This window comes from Poromitra crassiceps (genome assembly GCF_964638095.1).
Source record: "Poromitra crassiceps genome assembly, chromosome: 3".
NCBI classification, from domain to species: Eukaryota; Metazoa; Chordata; class Actinopteri; order Beryciformes; family Melamphaidae; genus Poromitra; species Poromitra crassiceps.
Window position 1 is genome coordinate 27,356,255 of NC_139625.1, and position 16,548 is coordinate 27,372,802.

At 43.2% G+C, this 16,548-nt stretch overlaps 1 protein-coding gene across 1 annotated transcript; it reads right to left on the reverse strand.

Moving 5' to 3' along the window:
- Positions 1 to 11,779: 11,779 nt before the first annotated feature.
- arf6b (ADP-ribosylation factor 6b) lies at positions 11,780 to 14,290 on the reverse strand. The gene is made up of 2 exons (XM_083634434.1): positions 14,206 to 14,290; positions 11,780 to 13,997 (listed from the first exon to the last, which is right to left on the reverse strand). Exon 2 carries the CDS (start codon positions 13,354 to 13,356, stop codon positions 12,829 to 12,831), a length of 528 nt encoding a protein of 175 aa, XP_083490560.1. The 5' UTR covers positions 13,357 to 13,997; positions 14,206 to 14,290; the 3' UTR covers positions 11,780 to 12,828.
- Positions 14,291 to 16,548: the final 2,258 nt, after the last annotated feature.

A 16,548-nucleotide genomic window follows, 5' to 3' on the forward strand; every position in this document is an offset into this window, starting at 1 on the left:
CAGTATGAGCATGTGTATGAGCAGGTTACAGTATGGGCATGTATATGAGCAGGTTACAGTATGGGCATGTATATGAGCAGGTTACAGTATGGCATGTGTATGAGCAGGTTACAGTATGGCATGTATATGAGCAGGTTACAGTATGGCATGTGTATGAGCAGGTTACAGTATGAGCATGTGTATGAGCAGGTTACAGTATGGCATGTATATGAGCAGGTTACAGTATGGCATGTGTATGAACAGGTTACAGTATGAGCATGTGTATGAGCAGGTTACAGTATGGGCATGTATATGAGCAGGTTACAGTATGGGCATGTATATGAGCAGGTTACAGTATGGCATGTGTATGAGCAGGTTACAGTATGGCATGTATATGAGCAGGTTACAGTATGGCATGTGTATGAGCAGGTTACAGTATGGCATGTATATGAGCAGGTTACAGTATGGCATGTATATGAACAGGTTACAGTATGGGCATGTGTATGAGCAGGTTACAGTATGGGCATGTGTATGAGCAGGTTACAGTATGGCATGTATATGAGCAGGTTACAGTATGGCATGTATATGAGCAGGTTACAGTATGGCATGTATATGAACAGGTTACAGTATGGGCATGTGTATGAACAGGTTACAGTATGGGCATGTGTATGAGCAGGTTACAGTATGGGCATGTGTATGAGCAGGTTACAGTATGAGCATGTGTATGAGCAGGTTACAGTATGGCATGTATATGAGCAGGTTACAGTATGGCATGTATATGAGCAGGTTACAGTATGGCATGTATATGAACAGGTTACAGTATGGGCATGTATATGAGCAGGTTACAGTATGGGCATGTGTATGAGCAGGTTACAGTATGGCATGTGTATGAGCAGGTTACAGTATGACATGTATATGAGCAGGTTACAGTATGGGCATGTGTATGAGCAGGTTACAGTATGGGCATGTGTATGAGCAGGTTACAGTATGACATGTGTATGAACAGGTTACAGTATGGGCATGTATATGAGCAGGTTACAGTATGGGCATGTGTATGAGCAGGTTACAGTATGGCATGTATATGAGCAGGTTACAGTATGGGCATGTATATGAGCAGGTTACAGTATGGGCATGTATATGAGCAGGTTACAGTATGGGCATGTATATGAGCAGGTTACAGTATGGGCATGTGTATGAGCAGGTTACAGTATGGCATGTATATGAGCAGGTTACAGTATGGGCATGTGTATGAGCAGGTTACAGTATGAGCATGTGTATGAGCAGGTTACAGTATGGGCATGTGTATGAGCAGGTTACAGTATGGGCATGTGTATGAGCAGGTTACAGTATGGCATGTGTATGAACAGGTTACAGTATGGGCATGTATATGAACAGGTTACAGTATGGGCATGTGTATGAACAGGTTACAGTATGGGCATGTGTATGAACAGGTTACAGTATGGCATGTATATGAGCAGGTTACAGTATGGGCATGTGTATGAACAGGTTACAGTATGGGCATGTATATGAGCAGGTTACAGTATGGCATGTGTATGAACAGGTTACAGTATGGGCATGTGTATGAACAGGTTACAGTATGGGCATGTATATGAGCAGGTTACAGTATGGGCATGTGTATGAACAGGTTACAGTATGGGCATGTATATGAGCAGGTTACAGTATGGGCATGTGTATGAACAGGTTACAGTATGGGCATGTATATGAGCAGGTTACAGTATGGCATGTGTATGAACAGGTTACAGTATGGGCATGTGTATGAACAGGTTACAGTATGGGCATGTATATGAGCAGGTTACAGTATGGCATGTGTATGAACAGGTTACAGTATGGGCATGTGTATGAGCAGGTTACAGTATGGCATGTGTATGAACAGGTTACAGTATGGGCATGTGTATGAGCAGGTTACAGTATGACATGTATATGAACAGGTTACAGTATGGCATGTGTATGAACAGGTTACAGTATGGGCATGTGTATGAGCAGGTTACAGTATGACATGTATATGAACAGGTTACAGTATGGCATGTATATGAGCAGGTTACAGTATGGCATGTATATGAGCAGGTTACAGTATGGCATGTATATGAGCAGGTTACAGTATGGCATGTGTATGAGCAGGTTACAGTATGGGCATGTGTATGAGCAGGTTACAGTATGGGCATGTGTATGAACAGGTTACAGTATGGGCATGTGTATGAACAGGTTACAGTATGGGCATGTGTATGAGCAGGTTACAGTATGGCATGTATATGAACAGGTTACAGTATGGCATGTATATGAACAGGTTACAGTATGGCATGTGTATGAACAGGTTACAGTATGGGCATGTGTATGAGCAGGTTACAGTATGGCATGTGTATGAACAGGTTACAGTATGGGCATGTGTATGAACAGGTTACAGTATGGGCATGTGTATGAACAGGTTACAGTATGGGCATGTGTATGAACAGGTTACAGTATGACATGTATATGAACAGGTTACAGTATGGGCATGTGTATGAACAGGTTACAGTATGGGCATGTGTATGAACAGGTTACAGTATGACATGTATATGAACAGGTTACAGTATGGCATGTGTATGAGCAGGTTACAGTATGGGCATGTATATGAACAGGTTACAGTATGGGCATGTGTATGAACAGGTTACAGTATGGGCATGTGTATGAACAGGTTACAGTATGACATGTATATGAGCAGGTTACAGTATGGGCATGTATATGAGCAGGTTACAGTATGGGCATGTGTATGAACAGGTTACAGTATGGGCATGTATATGAGCAGGTTACAGTATGGCATGTGTATGAACAGGTTACAGTATGGGCATGTGTATGAACAGGTTACAGTATGGGCATGTATATGAGCAGGTTACAGTATGGCATGTGTATGAACAGGTTACAGTATGGGCATGTGTATGAGCAGGTTACAGTATGGCATGTGTATGAACAGGTTACAGTATGGGCATGTGTATGAGCAGGTTACAGTATGACATGTATATGAACAGGTTACAGTATGGCATGTGTATGAACAGGTTACAGTATGGGCATGTGTATGAGCAGGTTACAGTATGACATGTATATGAACAGGTTACAGTATGGCATGTGTATGAACAGGTTACAGTATGGGCATGTGTATGAACAGGTTACAGTATGGGCATGTGTATGAGCAGGTTACAGTATGGCATGTGTATGAACAGGTTACAGTATGGGCATGTGTATGAGCAGGTTACAGTATGGGCATGTGTATGAACAGGTTACAGTATGGGCATGTGTATGAACAGGTTACAGTATGACATGTATATGAACAGGTTACAGTATGGGCATGTGTATGAGCAGGTTACAGTATGGCATGTGTATGAACAGGTTACAGTATGGGCATGTGTATGAACAGGTTACAGTATGACATGTATATGAACAGGTTACAGTATGGGCATGTGTATGAGCAGGTTACAGTATGGCATGTGTATGAACAGGTTACAGTATGGCATGTGTATGAACAGGTTACAGTATGGCATGTATATGAGCAGGTTACAGTATGGCATGTGTATGAACAGGTTACAGTATGGGCATGTGTATGAGCAGGTTACAGTATGGGCATGTGTATGAACAGGTTACAGTATGGGCATGTGTATGAGCAGGTTACAGTATGGGCATGTATATGAGCAGGTTACAGTATGGGCATGTATATGAGCAGGTTACAGTATGGGCATGTATATGAGCAGGTTACAGTATGGGCATGTATATGAGCAGGTTACAGTATGGGCATGTATATGAGCAGGTTACAGTATGGGCATGTGTATGAACAGGTTACAGTATGGGCATGTGTATGAGCAGGTTACAGTATGGGCATGTGTATGAACAGGTTACAGTATGGGCATGTGTATGAACAGGTTACAGTATGACATGTATATGAACAGGTTACAGTATGGCATGTGTATGAGCAGGTTACAGTATGGCATGTGTATGAACAGGTTACAGTATGACATGTATATGAACAGGTTACAGTATGGCATGTGTATGAACAGGTTACAGTATGGGCATGTATATGAGCAGGTTACAGTATGGGCATGTGTATGAACAGGTTACAGTATGGGCATGTGTATGAACAGGTTACAGTATGACATGTATATGAACAGGTTACAGTATGGCATGTATATGAACAGGTTACAGTATGGGCATGTGTATGAACAGGTTACAGTATGACATGTATATGAACAGGTTACAGTATGGGCATGTGTATGAACAGGTTACAGTATGACATGTATATGAACAGGTTACAGTATGGGCATGTATATGAGCAGGTTACAGTATGGGCATGTGTATGAGCAGGTTACAGTATGGGCATGTGTATGAGCAGGTTACAGTATGGGCATGTATATGAGCAGGTTACAGTATGGGCATGTGTATGAACAGGTTACAGTATGGGCATGTGTATGAGCAGGTTACAGTATGGGCATGTATATGAGCAGGTTACAGTATGACATGTGTATGAGCAGGTTACAGTATGAGCATGTGTATGAGCAGGTTACAGTATGGCATGTATATGAGCAGGTTACAGTATGGGCATGTATATGAGCAGGTTACAGTATGGGCATGTATATGAGCAGGTTACAGTATGGGCATGTGTATGAGCAGGTTACAGTATGGGCATGTGTATGAGCAGGTTACAGTATGGGCATGTATATGAGCAGGTTACAGTATGGGCATGTGTATGAACAGGTTACAGTATGGGCATGTGTATGAGCAGGTTACAGTATGGGCATGTATATGAGCAGGTTACAGTATGACATGTGTATGAGCAGGTTACAGTATGAGCATGTGTATGAGCAGGTTACAGTATGGCATGTATATGAGCAGGTTACAGTATGACATGTATATGAACAGGTTACAGTATGGCATGTATATGAGCAGGTTACAGTATGGCATGTATATGAGCAGGTTACAGTATGGGCATGTGTATGAACAGGTTACAGTATGACATGTGTATGAGCAGGTTACAGTATGGGCATGTATATGAGCAGGTTACAGTATGACATGTATATGAACAGGTTACAGTATGGCATGTATATGAGCAGGTTACAGTATGGCATGTATATGAGCAGGTTACAGTATGGGCATGTGTATGAGCAGGTTACAGTATGGCATGTGTATGAGCAGGTTACAGTATGACATGTATATGAGCAGGTTACAGTATGGGCATGTGTATGAGCAGGTTACAGTATGAGCATGTGTATGAGCAGGTTACAGTATGAGCATGTGTATGAGCAGGTTACAGTATGGCATGTATATGAGCAGGTTACAGTATGACATGTATATGAGCAGGTTACAGTATGGGCATGTGTATGAGCAGGTTACAGTATGAGCATGTATATGAGCAGGTTACAGTATGGGCATGTGTATGAACAGGTTACAGTATGGGCATGTGTATGAGCAGGTTACAGTATGGGCATGTGTATGAACAGGTTACAGTATGGGCATGTGTATGAGCAGGTTACAGTATGGCATGTATATGAGCAGGTTACAGTATGGGCATGTGTATGAGCAGGTTACAGTATGACATGTATATGAACAGGTTACAGTATGGGCATGTGTATGAACAGGTTACAGTATGGCATGTGTATGAGCAGGTTACAGTATGGCATGTGTATGAACAGGTTACAGTATGGCATGTATATGAACAGGTTACAGTATGGGCATGTGTATGAGCAGGTTACAGTATGGGCATGTGTATGAGCAGGTTACAGTATGGGCATGTGTATGAACAGGTTACAGTATGGCATGTGTATGAGCAGGTTACAGTATGGGCATGTATATGAGCAGGTTACAGTATGAGCATGTGTATGAGCAGGTTACAGTATGGGCATGTGTATGAGCAGGTTACAGTATGGGCATGTGTATGAACAGGTTACAGTATGGCATGTATATGAGCAGGTTACAGTATGGGCATGTATATGAGCAGGTTACAGTATGGGCATGTGTATGAGCAGGTTACAGTATGAGCATGTGTATGAGCAGGTTACAGTATGGGCATGTGTATGAGCAGGTTACAGTATGGGCATGTATATGAGCAGGTTACAGTATGGGCATGTGTATGAGCAGGTTACAGTATGGGCATGTATATGAGCAGGTTACAGTATGGCATGTATATGAGCAGGTTACAGTATGGGCATGTGTATGAGCAGGTTACAGTATGGGCATGTGTATGAACAGGTTACAGTATGGGCATGTGTATGAACAGGTTACAGTATGGGCATGTATATGAGCAGGTTACAGTATGGGCATGTATATGAGCAGGTTACAGTATGGGCATGTGTATGAGCAGGTTACAGTATGGGCATGTATATGAGCAGGTTACAGTATGGGCATGTGTATGAGCAGGTTACAGTATGGGCATGTATATGAGCAGGTTACAGTATGGCATGTGTATGAGCAGGTTACAGTATGAGCATGTATATGAGCAGGTTACAGTATGGCATGTGTATGAGCAGGTTACAGTATGAGCATGTATATGAGCAGGTTACAGTATGACATGTATATGAGCAGGTTACAGTATGAGCATGTGTATGAGCAGGTTACAGTATGGGCATGTGTATGAGCAGGTTACAGTATGGGCATGTGTATGTATGGGCATGTATATGAGCAGGTTACAGTATGGGCATGTGTAAAGCCAAATGAGTACAGTTGTCACAAAGAATAGGGCAAAGCTCTGTTTACTGTATGAATAAGCTCTGGACAAATATATAGAACAAACACAGGCTCTCTCTGACCAGGTCACAGAAGTAAAAGGTGAGTGAAAATGTTGCAATAATCCCCAGTGTTTGGAGAGACTCTAGTCCACAAGCTGCAGCAGTATCCCCTAACACCTGCTCCTCCTTTTTCAGTCTATACTGGAGCTCTGCTTACATCTCAAAGCCTGAAGGTTATACCACTCAGCAATGATCCTCTACACTCGCTGTCTTCTGCAGCTGGACAAACACTGCATAATGAGTCCAGGGACAAATATAAATCAGATGTGCTTCTTGGTTCACACTCTCACACAGCTGTGATAGACGTCCTGCAATTCTCAAGGGGAACCATGGGGACAAACTTCAGACTTTCACATTATGGAGTATAAATAGAAGCCCCAGGGGGTTTTGTCGGGAGGGGGGGGGGGGGGGGGGGGGATGGGAATGAGATTGGGGGGCTTGAGCTGTTAAGATGTAAAAACATGCCCGTAGGCCGAAGAGCAGTCATTTTACAGCTGTCAACAAGACTGTAAGGCTAATGGCTCATACCACATGGCAATTTAATGCTTGTGTGTGTCTGTGTCAGTTCACTAAAAGGCAAAATTGGTTATTTAACGTAGACTTCCAATATACAGAGACTGTGTTCTGCTCCTCTATATTTCTAAGTTGACCACAGAAAGTAACCTTCAGTTGCAGATAGGAATGGAATGTAATTTGGACCAATGCCCAGAGTGCCTGCTGGACTTTTTAACCCAAAACCTTCAATCTTATTTTGCTGGTCTATTAATTTTAAAATCAACACACTTTTTTACTTTATTTTATACTATGTGTTTTACGTATATGAGTAAAACCTGAAACTCTGAACTCAAAGGCAAGCAAACTCAAAGTGATACCAACACAGGAAGGGGTGCAACTGTGTAGGCTTGTACATTTTACAAGACAACCAATGGGTTGCATTTATCACTGTGTTCAACAGCCTTAACCTCAGCAGGAAACCTAAAACTAACTTTCAGCCACTTCCGGACCTGTTTTAAACTGAGTTGTCTGTCTGTGTGTGTGTGTGTGTGTGTGTGTGTGTGTGTGTGTGTGTGTGTGTGTGTGTGTGTGTGTGTGTGTGTGTGTGTGTGTGTGTGTGTGTGTGTGTGTGTGTGTGTGTGTGTGTGTGTGTGTGTGTGTGCGTGCGTGCGTGCGTGTGTGTGTGCGCGTGCGAGTGTGTTCATTATTAACGGCTCACCATGCAGCAGACACTATACTGACTAGAGAGAGAGAGAGAGAGAGAGAGAGAGAGAAAGAGAGCAGGGATTACCAGTGGAGAGAGAGGTTTCCTAACCAAAGGGAGTAGGCTAATGGATGTTTTTCTGTCCTTGAGGATAAGCAGTCATTGAAATGGGCTTTGTGTGGTTTAGAGTTAGGTGTCCCCACCTACCATACACACACACACACACACACACACACACACACACACACACACACACACACACACACACACACACACTGTTATTAAGGCAGACATCAAATAATCTACCTTAATAACAGTGTGTGCATGTGTGTGTACGTGGCTGCATGTATCACACTGTGATTATCCCGATGGGTGTGTGGCTGTGGCTGTTGAAACTGCAGGCCAACTTTGGCCCGTTACTATATTAACAGCTCACAGTTCAAACTGTTTTTCAAGTGTTACCTGCACAAGTCTGCCAAATCAAGAGGAAATGAGGAGGATCACGTACCTCACAAGCCTCAGCTCTACAAACCACACACATCATTTAGGCTGTGTTTGCAGGCATGTTAGGAATACGGCTGTTATACAACTCACCCCGGGTACTATTTGTGTGCTGTTCTGAATCGTTGTTAAACATTAGCTAGAGGAGGGCGAGGAGGTCACCGTGGCAGAGGGAACAAGGTGTTTTAGAAGTGTGGTGGCCTCTTTCGTTTTCTCCTCGTTCTTCCTCTTTCCATGTAGAACAAGAGGAACCCCACCGCTGGAAACTGTTGCAACACAGGCCCGGGTCCGCCCGCCACCTCAGTGATACCAGAACCACCACGCCACACTGGCCGGGATCCCATTAGGCCGTTGCCATAGGAGCTGCCCCAACAAACAGGCATTCTGGCCGCATCGTGGAATCTGTCCTCCATGACACATCGTTGAAGGAGCTGGGTGAACTGTGGCTTACACATGTGGCTATTGCCTTCCTGCTTTGTGAGTAATGATAGCAGAGGCAAGTGTGTAACTTAGTCAGTGGCTGAGCTCCAACAACCTGTAGCTGTGCTGCAGGGATAGTAGTAGAGCCTCAGTGAACACAATGACACTCCACACCGACTTGGTAAAAGGCTGTCAAACGTAAAAGCCTGTCTAACACCTCTATCACCTCACTACATGCCCTTCTTCTTTGCATCACGTGAAGCCCATTCCTCACCTTCCCTCTCAGGAAGTCTGAGGAATTCCAGCCAACCCCAGAGGGAGTTGACAGGAGGGTTAGGGGGGGCGTCTCATCTTTACCGAGGATAGGTCATAAAACCTTGCTTACATTCTCTGTCCTCACCCCGGGGGGCATTTGTGTCTCCAATAAAAGCGGTGAGGATCATATGGTTGTAATGAAGTGGGGGGAACCAAAGTGCCCATTACAGCCCAATTAAATTGCCATCAGTGTCTAATGGAGGCTCTTGACCAAGCCGACCTACTGAAAGCATGTTGACAAAACCACCCGACGCTCAGATACTGTCTCATCTGGCAGTGTGTGTGTTGATTAGAAGATCAACATGTTCTTCTATGACTAGAAGGCTTTAAATCACTGCATGGTGTGTGTGTGTGTGTGTGTGTGTGTGTGTGTGTGTGCGTGCGTGTGCGTGCGCACGTGTGTGTGTGTGTGTGTGTGTGTGTGTGTGTGTGTGTGTGTGTGTGTGTGTGTGTGTGTGTGCGTGCGCGCGTGTGTGTGTGTGAAACATCTTCTCTGGGCCTGGAATCATGTGTGTGTCTCTCACCTGACCTGTCTGACGGAAACCTCTGTGGTGCTAAAGCAAACATCCTGGGGCCTCTGCAGCAGCTTGCTAAGCACCGGCTTTTCCACACAGTGAATGTCACCATGATTGTACGGCCAAATGTCTGTGGATGTGGACACACACTCCTAGATCCCAGCGTCTGATTGTCCTTCAATACTGCAAATTGTGAGTCTGACTGGAGACACAGAGAGGGTGTGTCATTGCCAACATAGCATAATTCTGTTGTTTTTTTAAACATCTTGCATAGTGGCAGTTTTTATGTGCACGTGTGTGAAAAATGCTACAAAAGACACAGTGTCCTTCAGTATGCTGTGAGAGGAAATATCCCCAGAAATCTGTTGAAAAACACCAACTAATCTTTTGTTGCCCAAAACACCAGGCTCTGCCCACATTGATCACCATCAATCCTGTCTTTGTCAAGACTGGGAACACTCTGCTTATTGTTCTTAATCAGCTTTAACAGGAACTAAGGCCACAGTGCCTCAGTGGTGTCTGTCTGTAATGCACTTATTACCAGTGAACTGTTGTATTTAGTTACATTTTTTAAAGGGAGATTTCACTAAAATAGTTTTTAACTTTGCTTTTGCAATAACAAGACGCAATCTTAACAGCCTCCTCTTCTTCTGAGGTGCAGGGATTGACATTTATGGAGGAAGTGGATGACGTCTCTCCTTCACCACAGACTGGAGAGTGATCACACTGGGGAGGTGGACAACATCGCTCCTTCACCACAGACTGGAGAGCGATCACACTGAGGTGGTGGACGACTAGCCTGAGTAAACCCATCCCCCAGGTGACCTGCTCTCAGAGTTGACTGACTAGTGACTGAGAGCAGGTCTGAGAGCAGGTCACGTGGGGGATGGGTTTACCCAGGCTAGTGGACGACCTCTCTCCTTCACCACAGACTGGAGAGCGATCACACTGGGGAGGTGGATGACATCTCTCCTTCACCACAGACTGGAGAGTGATCACACTGGAGAGGTGGATGACCTTTCTCCTTCACCACAGACTGGAGAGTGATCACACTGGAGAGGTGGATGACCTTTCTCCTTCACCACAGACTGGAGAGTGATCACACTGGGGAGGTGGATGACATCTCTCCTTCACCACAGACTGGAGAGTGATCACACTGGAGAGGTGGATGACCTTTCTCCTTCACCACAGACTGGAGAGTGATCACACTGGGGAGGTGGATGACGTCTCTCCTTCACCACAGACTGGAGAACGATCACACCGACTCCCTTTTAAGAGATGCTCATTTTACACACAAAGAGAGGGTACAGCACCAACTCCTACCTGAGCTTGAATTTGGCTCGTTTAGTGTGATAGCTGGTCCCATCAGCCCACTGTATTCCTTTACAAATAATTCATATAGCCTTAACATCAAGTGTTCACAGAACATTTCTTAGATGATTCTGAATCTTGATATGTATTTTCTTTCATCTCCTCAGCTCCAGCATCAGCATCAGCCAACTTCAACAGACATCAGTCTCAAAGGCATCTTCACTGAACAAAAACTATTAGGGCGAGGGGACATGCTTTTACTGCCAGTTTCAACCAAAAGCAAAGTCAGGAAGTAACAGCTGGCAGCTCAATATGGCTCACGACCAAGAACACACAACATTCAGAAAGAGTGTTTTAACAATTCAGCATATATCTCAGCACACACACACACACACACACATCATGTGGCTCTGTTGTTACTCCAAAAAAGACCAGCAGTTGGACTTCCTGTTTTGTACATTTTCCCATCCACTGGCCTGAGTGCTACTGGGACCAGAACACTCCGCTTTAGGGATGACATGAACACTTTATGAAATATCTGCACAGAACTGGAAACCATGAGAATGCCAACACGCACTTACTTCTGCTTTGATCTTAACAGTATTGTTAATGTTTTCCAACAATAGCTTTTTAAGATGACTAAATAAGTTAAGCTATTCCAAAATTACAGTATACCTACATACTTCTCTTCAGGCAAATCTGAACTGATCCCACATGGGACCTGCTCACTCAGACTGTCCTTTGATCCTTGAAAAAACAACACATTACAGATTTAAAATCACTTTTTTAATAAGACATTACAATGATCTGTACAGTTGCCCCAGTCAAAATAGGAGTAAGAGCAGCACCACAAGGTGTCTTTAACATCTCACCAGTAAGTGGCTCCCTCTGACTGCACGACAGATGGACTCTGATGTAGGGTTACTGTACTTCCGTACTCATGCTACAGATATAGGCTATCATATAGTGTCCCAATACTGAGACTAATCAATTGTGGTATCAGATTGAGAGAGCTCAGAGCTGAATGACATTCCTTTGGAAAGATTGAGTCAACTGACTACATAACTATCAATGTTACCCATAACTAAAGATGCATCCTGACAAGCATGTTTAAGGTTACTGGAGGCCTATTTGTTGAATATTTAGCACAATTAGGTATCAAGACATGACACAAAAAGGTCAATCAATCCACTATATAGCCCACATAAGGAGACCCAGAGGGTGGGTAACAAACCATGGCTGAAGTCATTTTTCTTTGATGTCAAGAACGTTGACAAAGAAATGTAAGCAATGGTGAAGGCTTTCCTTATTTCTTGCAGCTGTCAATACCATTGAGAAGAAATACTTTGCATCACAGTACTGTATGAAAAACAAGTGTTAAAATCTCTCAACGTAGGCTACTTGACATTACAGATCTCACCTTTTGGGGGTGGGGTTCAGAAAACAAAACAAAAAACAGATCCATGTTTAATGGCAGCTTTAGTCCCAAATGAAAAGATAAAAACTCCAGCTTCATTAGAAAAGATTATATAAAACAGGAAAAGGAATAGGCAAAGGCGGTGATCTCTGTGGCTTTAACAAATAGAACCAATTCAATATTCATCAAGCAAGCCCCAAAATAATGAACGTGATATAGGCCTGCTACAGAGTACAAGCAAACTTTAAGCCAGCAAACCCAGTTAAAGATAAATTAGTCATGGGGTAAACATAGTATTAAAAAATAAATGGAAGATAATCATTTTTTTTTTACCATAATCATTTGAGAAGTTATTTGTTACTTGCAACTTTATTATAGTTTTGACCTAAAACAGTCAACACTCAATCATTAAGATTTGTAATTTGAGGTTAGCCATGTCAACCCCTCATATAGTCCATCACCTGTGGTCGCACAGGAGGGCTGAACATACCAATTCCTATCTCTGATGCGGGTCAAGCCGAGCTTCTCTTGGATTTCATGTGGCTTCATGGCATCGGGAAGGTCTTGCTTATTGGCGAATATCAAGATGATGGCATCCCTCATCTCCCGGTCATTAATGATGCGGTGAAGTTCCTGCCTTGCCTCATCGATGCGATCTCTGTCCGCGCAATCCACAACGAAAATTAACCCTTGAGTGCCTGTATAGTAGTGTCGCCACAACGGACGAATCTTATCTTGGCCGCCAACATCCCACACGTTGAACTTGACATTTTTGTAGGTGACAGTCTCGACATTGAAGCCAACTGTGGGAATTGTGGTGACCGACTGTCCGAGTTTCAGTTTGTAAAGGATTGTTGTCTTGCCAGCAGCATCAAGTCCAAGCATCAATATTCTCATTTCCTTGTTGCCAAATATTTTTGAGAGCATTTTCCCCATTTTGAACTCTGTGCATAAATATTTTTCCTAATAAGAAAAATGTCAGATACAGCACTAATGCCTCTCTTCGCTTGGATTATCGTTTCAGTTTGATTATAGGCTTACTTGTGAGAACATGACTCAAAGACAAGCGTGAGTAGAATGTCCAAAATGTACATTTATATAAGTCTAGCACAGTAGTGAGGGACTGTATCGTACTGGGTCTGTGCTAAAGGATCCTGGGAGATGCTGGGGCATTCATGTTCAGAGTAGCACAATGTTTGCAGGGCCTACAGAGCATGGCACGGTTAATGTTACCCTAAGATCTTCGCAGCAGCTGCTGTAGAACGGTCATCGTGTCGTGTAACTGGAAATTTCGAGAGGCAGCGACGATTAAACTGTGCAGACAGCAGAAGCGGCGTGTCTGGCGAAAGACCACAAGGCCCTGAAAAAGCCTGCGGTGCTTGTGAAGTCCTCTTGGTGGTTGTGTCTGGCGGTCCTCCTAACCGGGTGCGCCCTTGTTCTTTTCAGCACCACCGGAGGAGAAGAGCAATTTTCTGCAGCTATTCCATCAAGCCGACCCGGGGAGAAGTCTTCGGAAAAAAATCCCCAGTGACTCAGCAACACATGTATTCACTCACGAAACTCCACTTCTGGTCCCCCTGAAAAGAGATTTGGGAGGAGTGTCAGACAACCTAAATTAGCTAATGCTAACGCTAGCTAGCTTGTGGGCTAGCAAGCTAACTAGCTAACGTTAACGGTAGCTTCCAAACTAATCGTTGTTAAATCAAACCAATACCTGCGCTAGTAACAAAACACTTGTATTCAGTCTTTCCGAGTTGAACTCCAAGTGGAAACACGAGTCATTACCTCCTATTTCCCCCTCCTCACTCGAAAATGTCATCCAGCTCTCGTCTTTTCTCCTTTCAATCGAGTTGGGCGCAGAGCCGCTTCACCGGAAAGGTGTGGAGCTGCATCAACCGCCACTTCCGGTTCCTCCCTCCCGTCTCTGCTGCCTACAGAACAGACAGACTACCGACTACAGCTCACTGTCTGACTTTAGCATAGCACCCACCAGGCAAACCGACCGAATCAAACATGAATCAGCTTGCCTGTTGTATCTCTCTATTATTTGTTATTATTTGTATTGTATAACAGAGATCAATTTATGAATACATGGTTTATTCTAGAAAGTGCAGGGTAGAATCTTTTCTCTGCCTCACAAATTGAATTGAAGATATTAAATGTGAATAATACCAATTAATTGAAATTTATTAAAATGCAATAATGCACTGAATAGTCAAACATTTTTGGGATCTGTAACATTTCACTCTGATTGAGTCCTCTGAGGATATATGTAAAGGGCAATAGCACCACCTTGTGGTAGTTAAGCTACACAGTTTCCACGTCAATTATTGCCAATCATTTTAATGCATTGGTAGTGGTATCTGTCTGTTCTGTCTTCTATCTACTTTGTTAACCTTCTGTGGTAGTGATGAATGTCAATCAGATAGCTCAAGCTCTAGGGCCTGCGAGTTGTGCTATTGCCAACATCAGGCACCTCAAGGGAGTGGGTGGATAAAACCAAGTGTTGCCATTTCTGAATGTTCCATTGTCTGAATCTTCACAATGTGTCTGTGCTTTATAATCTGCAAATGTCAAGGTCACCCATGAGGGTTGTTATGTTGTTTCTTTTAATACATTTTTGTCCCAGCACTAACGGAATGTGTCAAGTCGGTCAAGTCCAGCTTCAGGCTGTCAAGTTCCATGTCGGTCAAGGACTCTCCCCAGACATCTGCATTTGGACCCTCCTACTTCGTGTTCTTGAAGGCTTTGCGATATTTCCCTTCATACAATACTTCCAATGCTCCATCCAATACCATCCAAACCATCCAATACTACTGGACCTGGTATCAGTGTAATGAATGTATGTGTTGTAGCATCCTTTGTGTTCTGCATTGACCCGACCAGACATTACCACTCTATCTAAAAGTCCATAGCATAATCTCTTAATAATAATAATAACTTTAATTTATATAGCGCCTTTCATAAAACCCAAGGTCGCTTCACAAGAGTGGGATACAGATAGGGGAGAGAGGGGGAGGAAAACATACAAAACAAACAACAGGGATGGTTGAACTAAACTGAACTAACTAATGTGGAAAGGCCCTGGAAAAGAGGTGTGTCTTGAGATGTGTTTTGAAACTGTCCAGGGTTGGGGCATTACGGATTTTGGCAGGGAGAGAGTTCCAGAGGGTGGGGGCAGCCACTGACTTAATGACCACATTCAATAATTTTAGGTTAATATGTCTCAAAATTTAAATCAATGTCACATACAAATGATAATGAGTATTATTGACAATTATTAGACTCACCAGACAATTGATTTAGCATTTGTTTTTTATGCTCACCCTCTATGACTAATGCCTCTGGTGGTCCTCTGACTCACAAAGAATCTCAGCAATAAAAGAGTTGTCCCTGGTCTCTCTTTCAAGATGTTATCCAATACCATGACCTGTGTTAAAATATTTACCACTGAGTTCAGATAACTGAAACCACAGTATCAACAACACTGTGAGTCGCCGATCATTAATGTTTCACATACTATAGGCTTAATTCACTTAGCCTCCTTAAACTCTGCTATTTTAAGACCATGCCCCCCCCCCCCAGTCTTTTATTCACAAACACAATTTGAAAATGAAAAATTTTGATCACAAAGTGAAAAGCAACATTTTATTATAATGAATCTCATTGTCCATCAGTTCATTAGCTATCTGGTTCTCAAGCTTTTTAATATTGTGATGGACCCACATTAGCGCCGCCATGGACAATCATTTGATTATAATCTATTTTGTCTCTTGGATCCAAATCTGAGATTATTTTTTATTGTTACACTATGATTTTGTCCAGAATTCCATGACTATCTCTGTATTGTGTGTAGAGAGATAACTCAATGGGTGGAGAGCAAGGTGCTCTACTAACATTGCCAAGGTGAAGGGTTTTATTTCCACAGGGGCCACCCTTGCTCAAATGTATGTAGACAATGTAGGGCGCTTTGGATAAATGTGTCCACCAAATGGCTTAAGGCTGTGGTAGTAGGGGCTGAGGTGACCCCTTCAACGCTCACTATTACCATTATTATTCATGGATATGATCCCAATATGAGGGATCAGGCGTGCATCATTTTGGTAAACAAACCGCGTCACTGGGTGG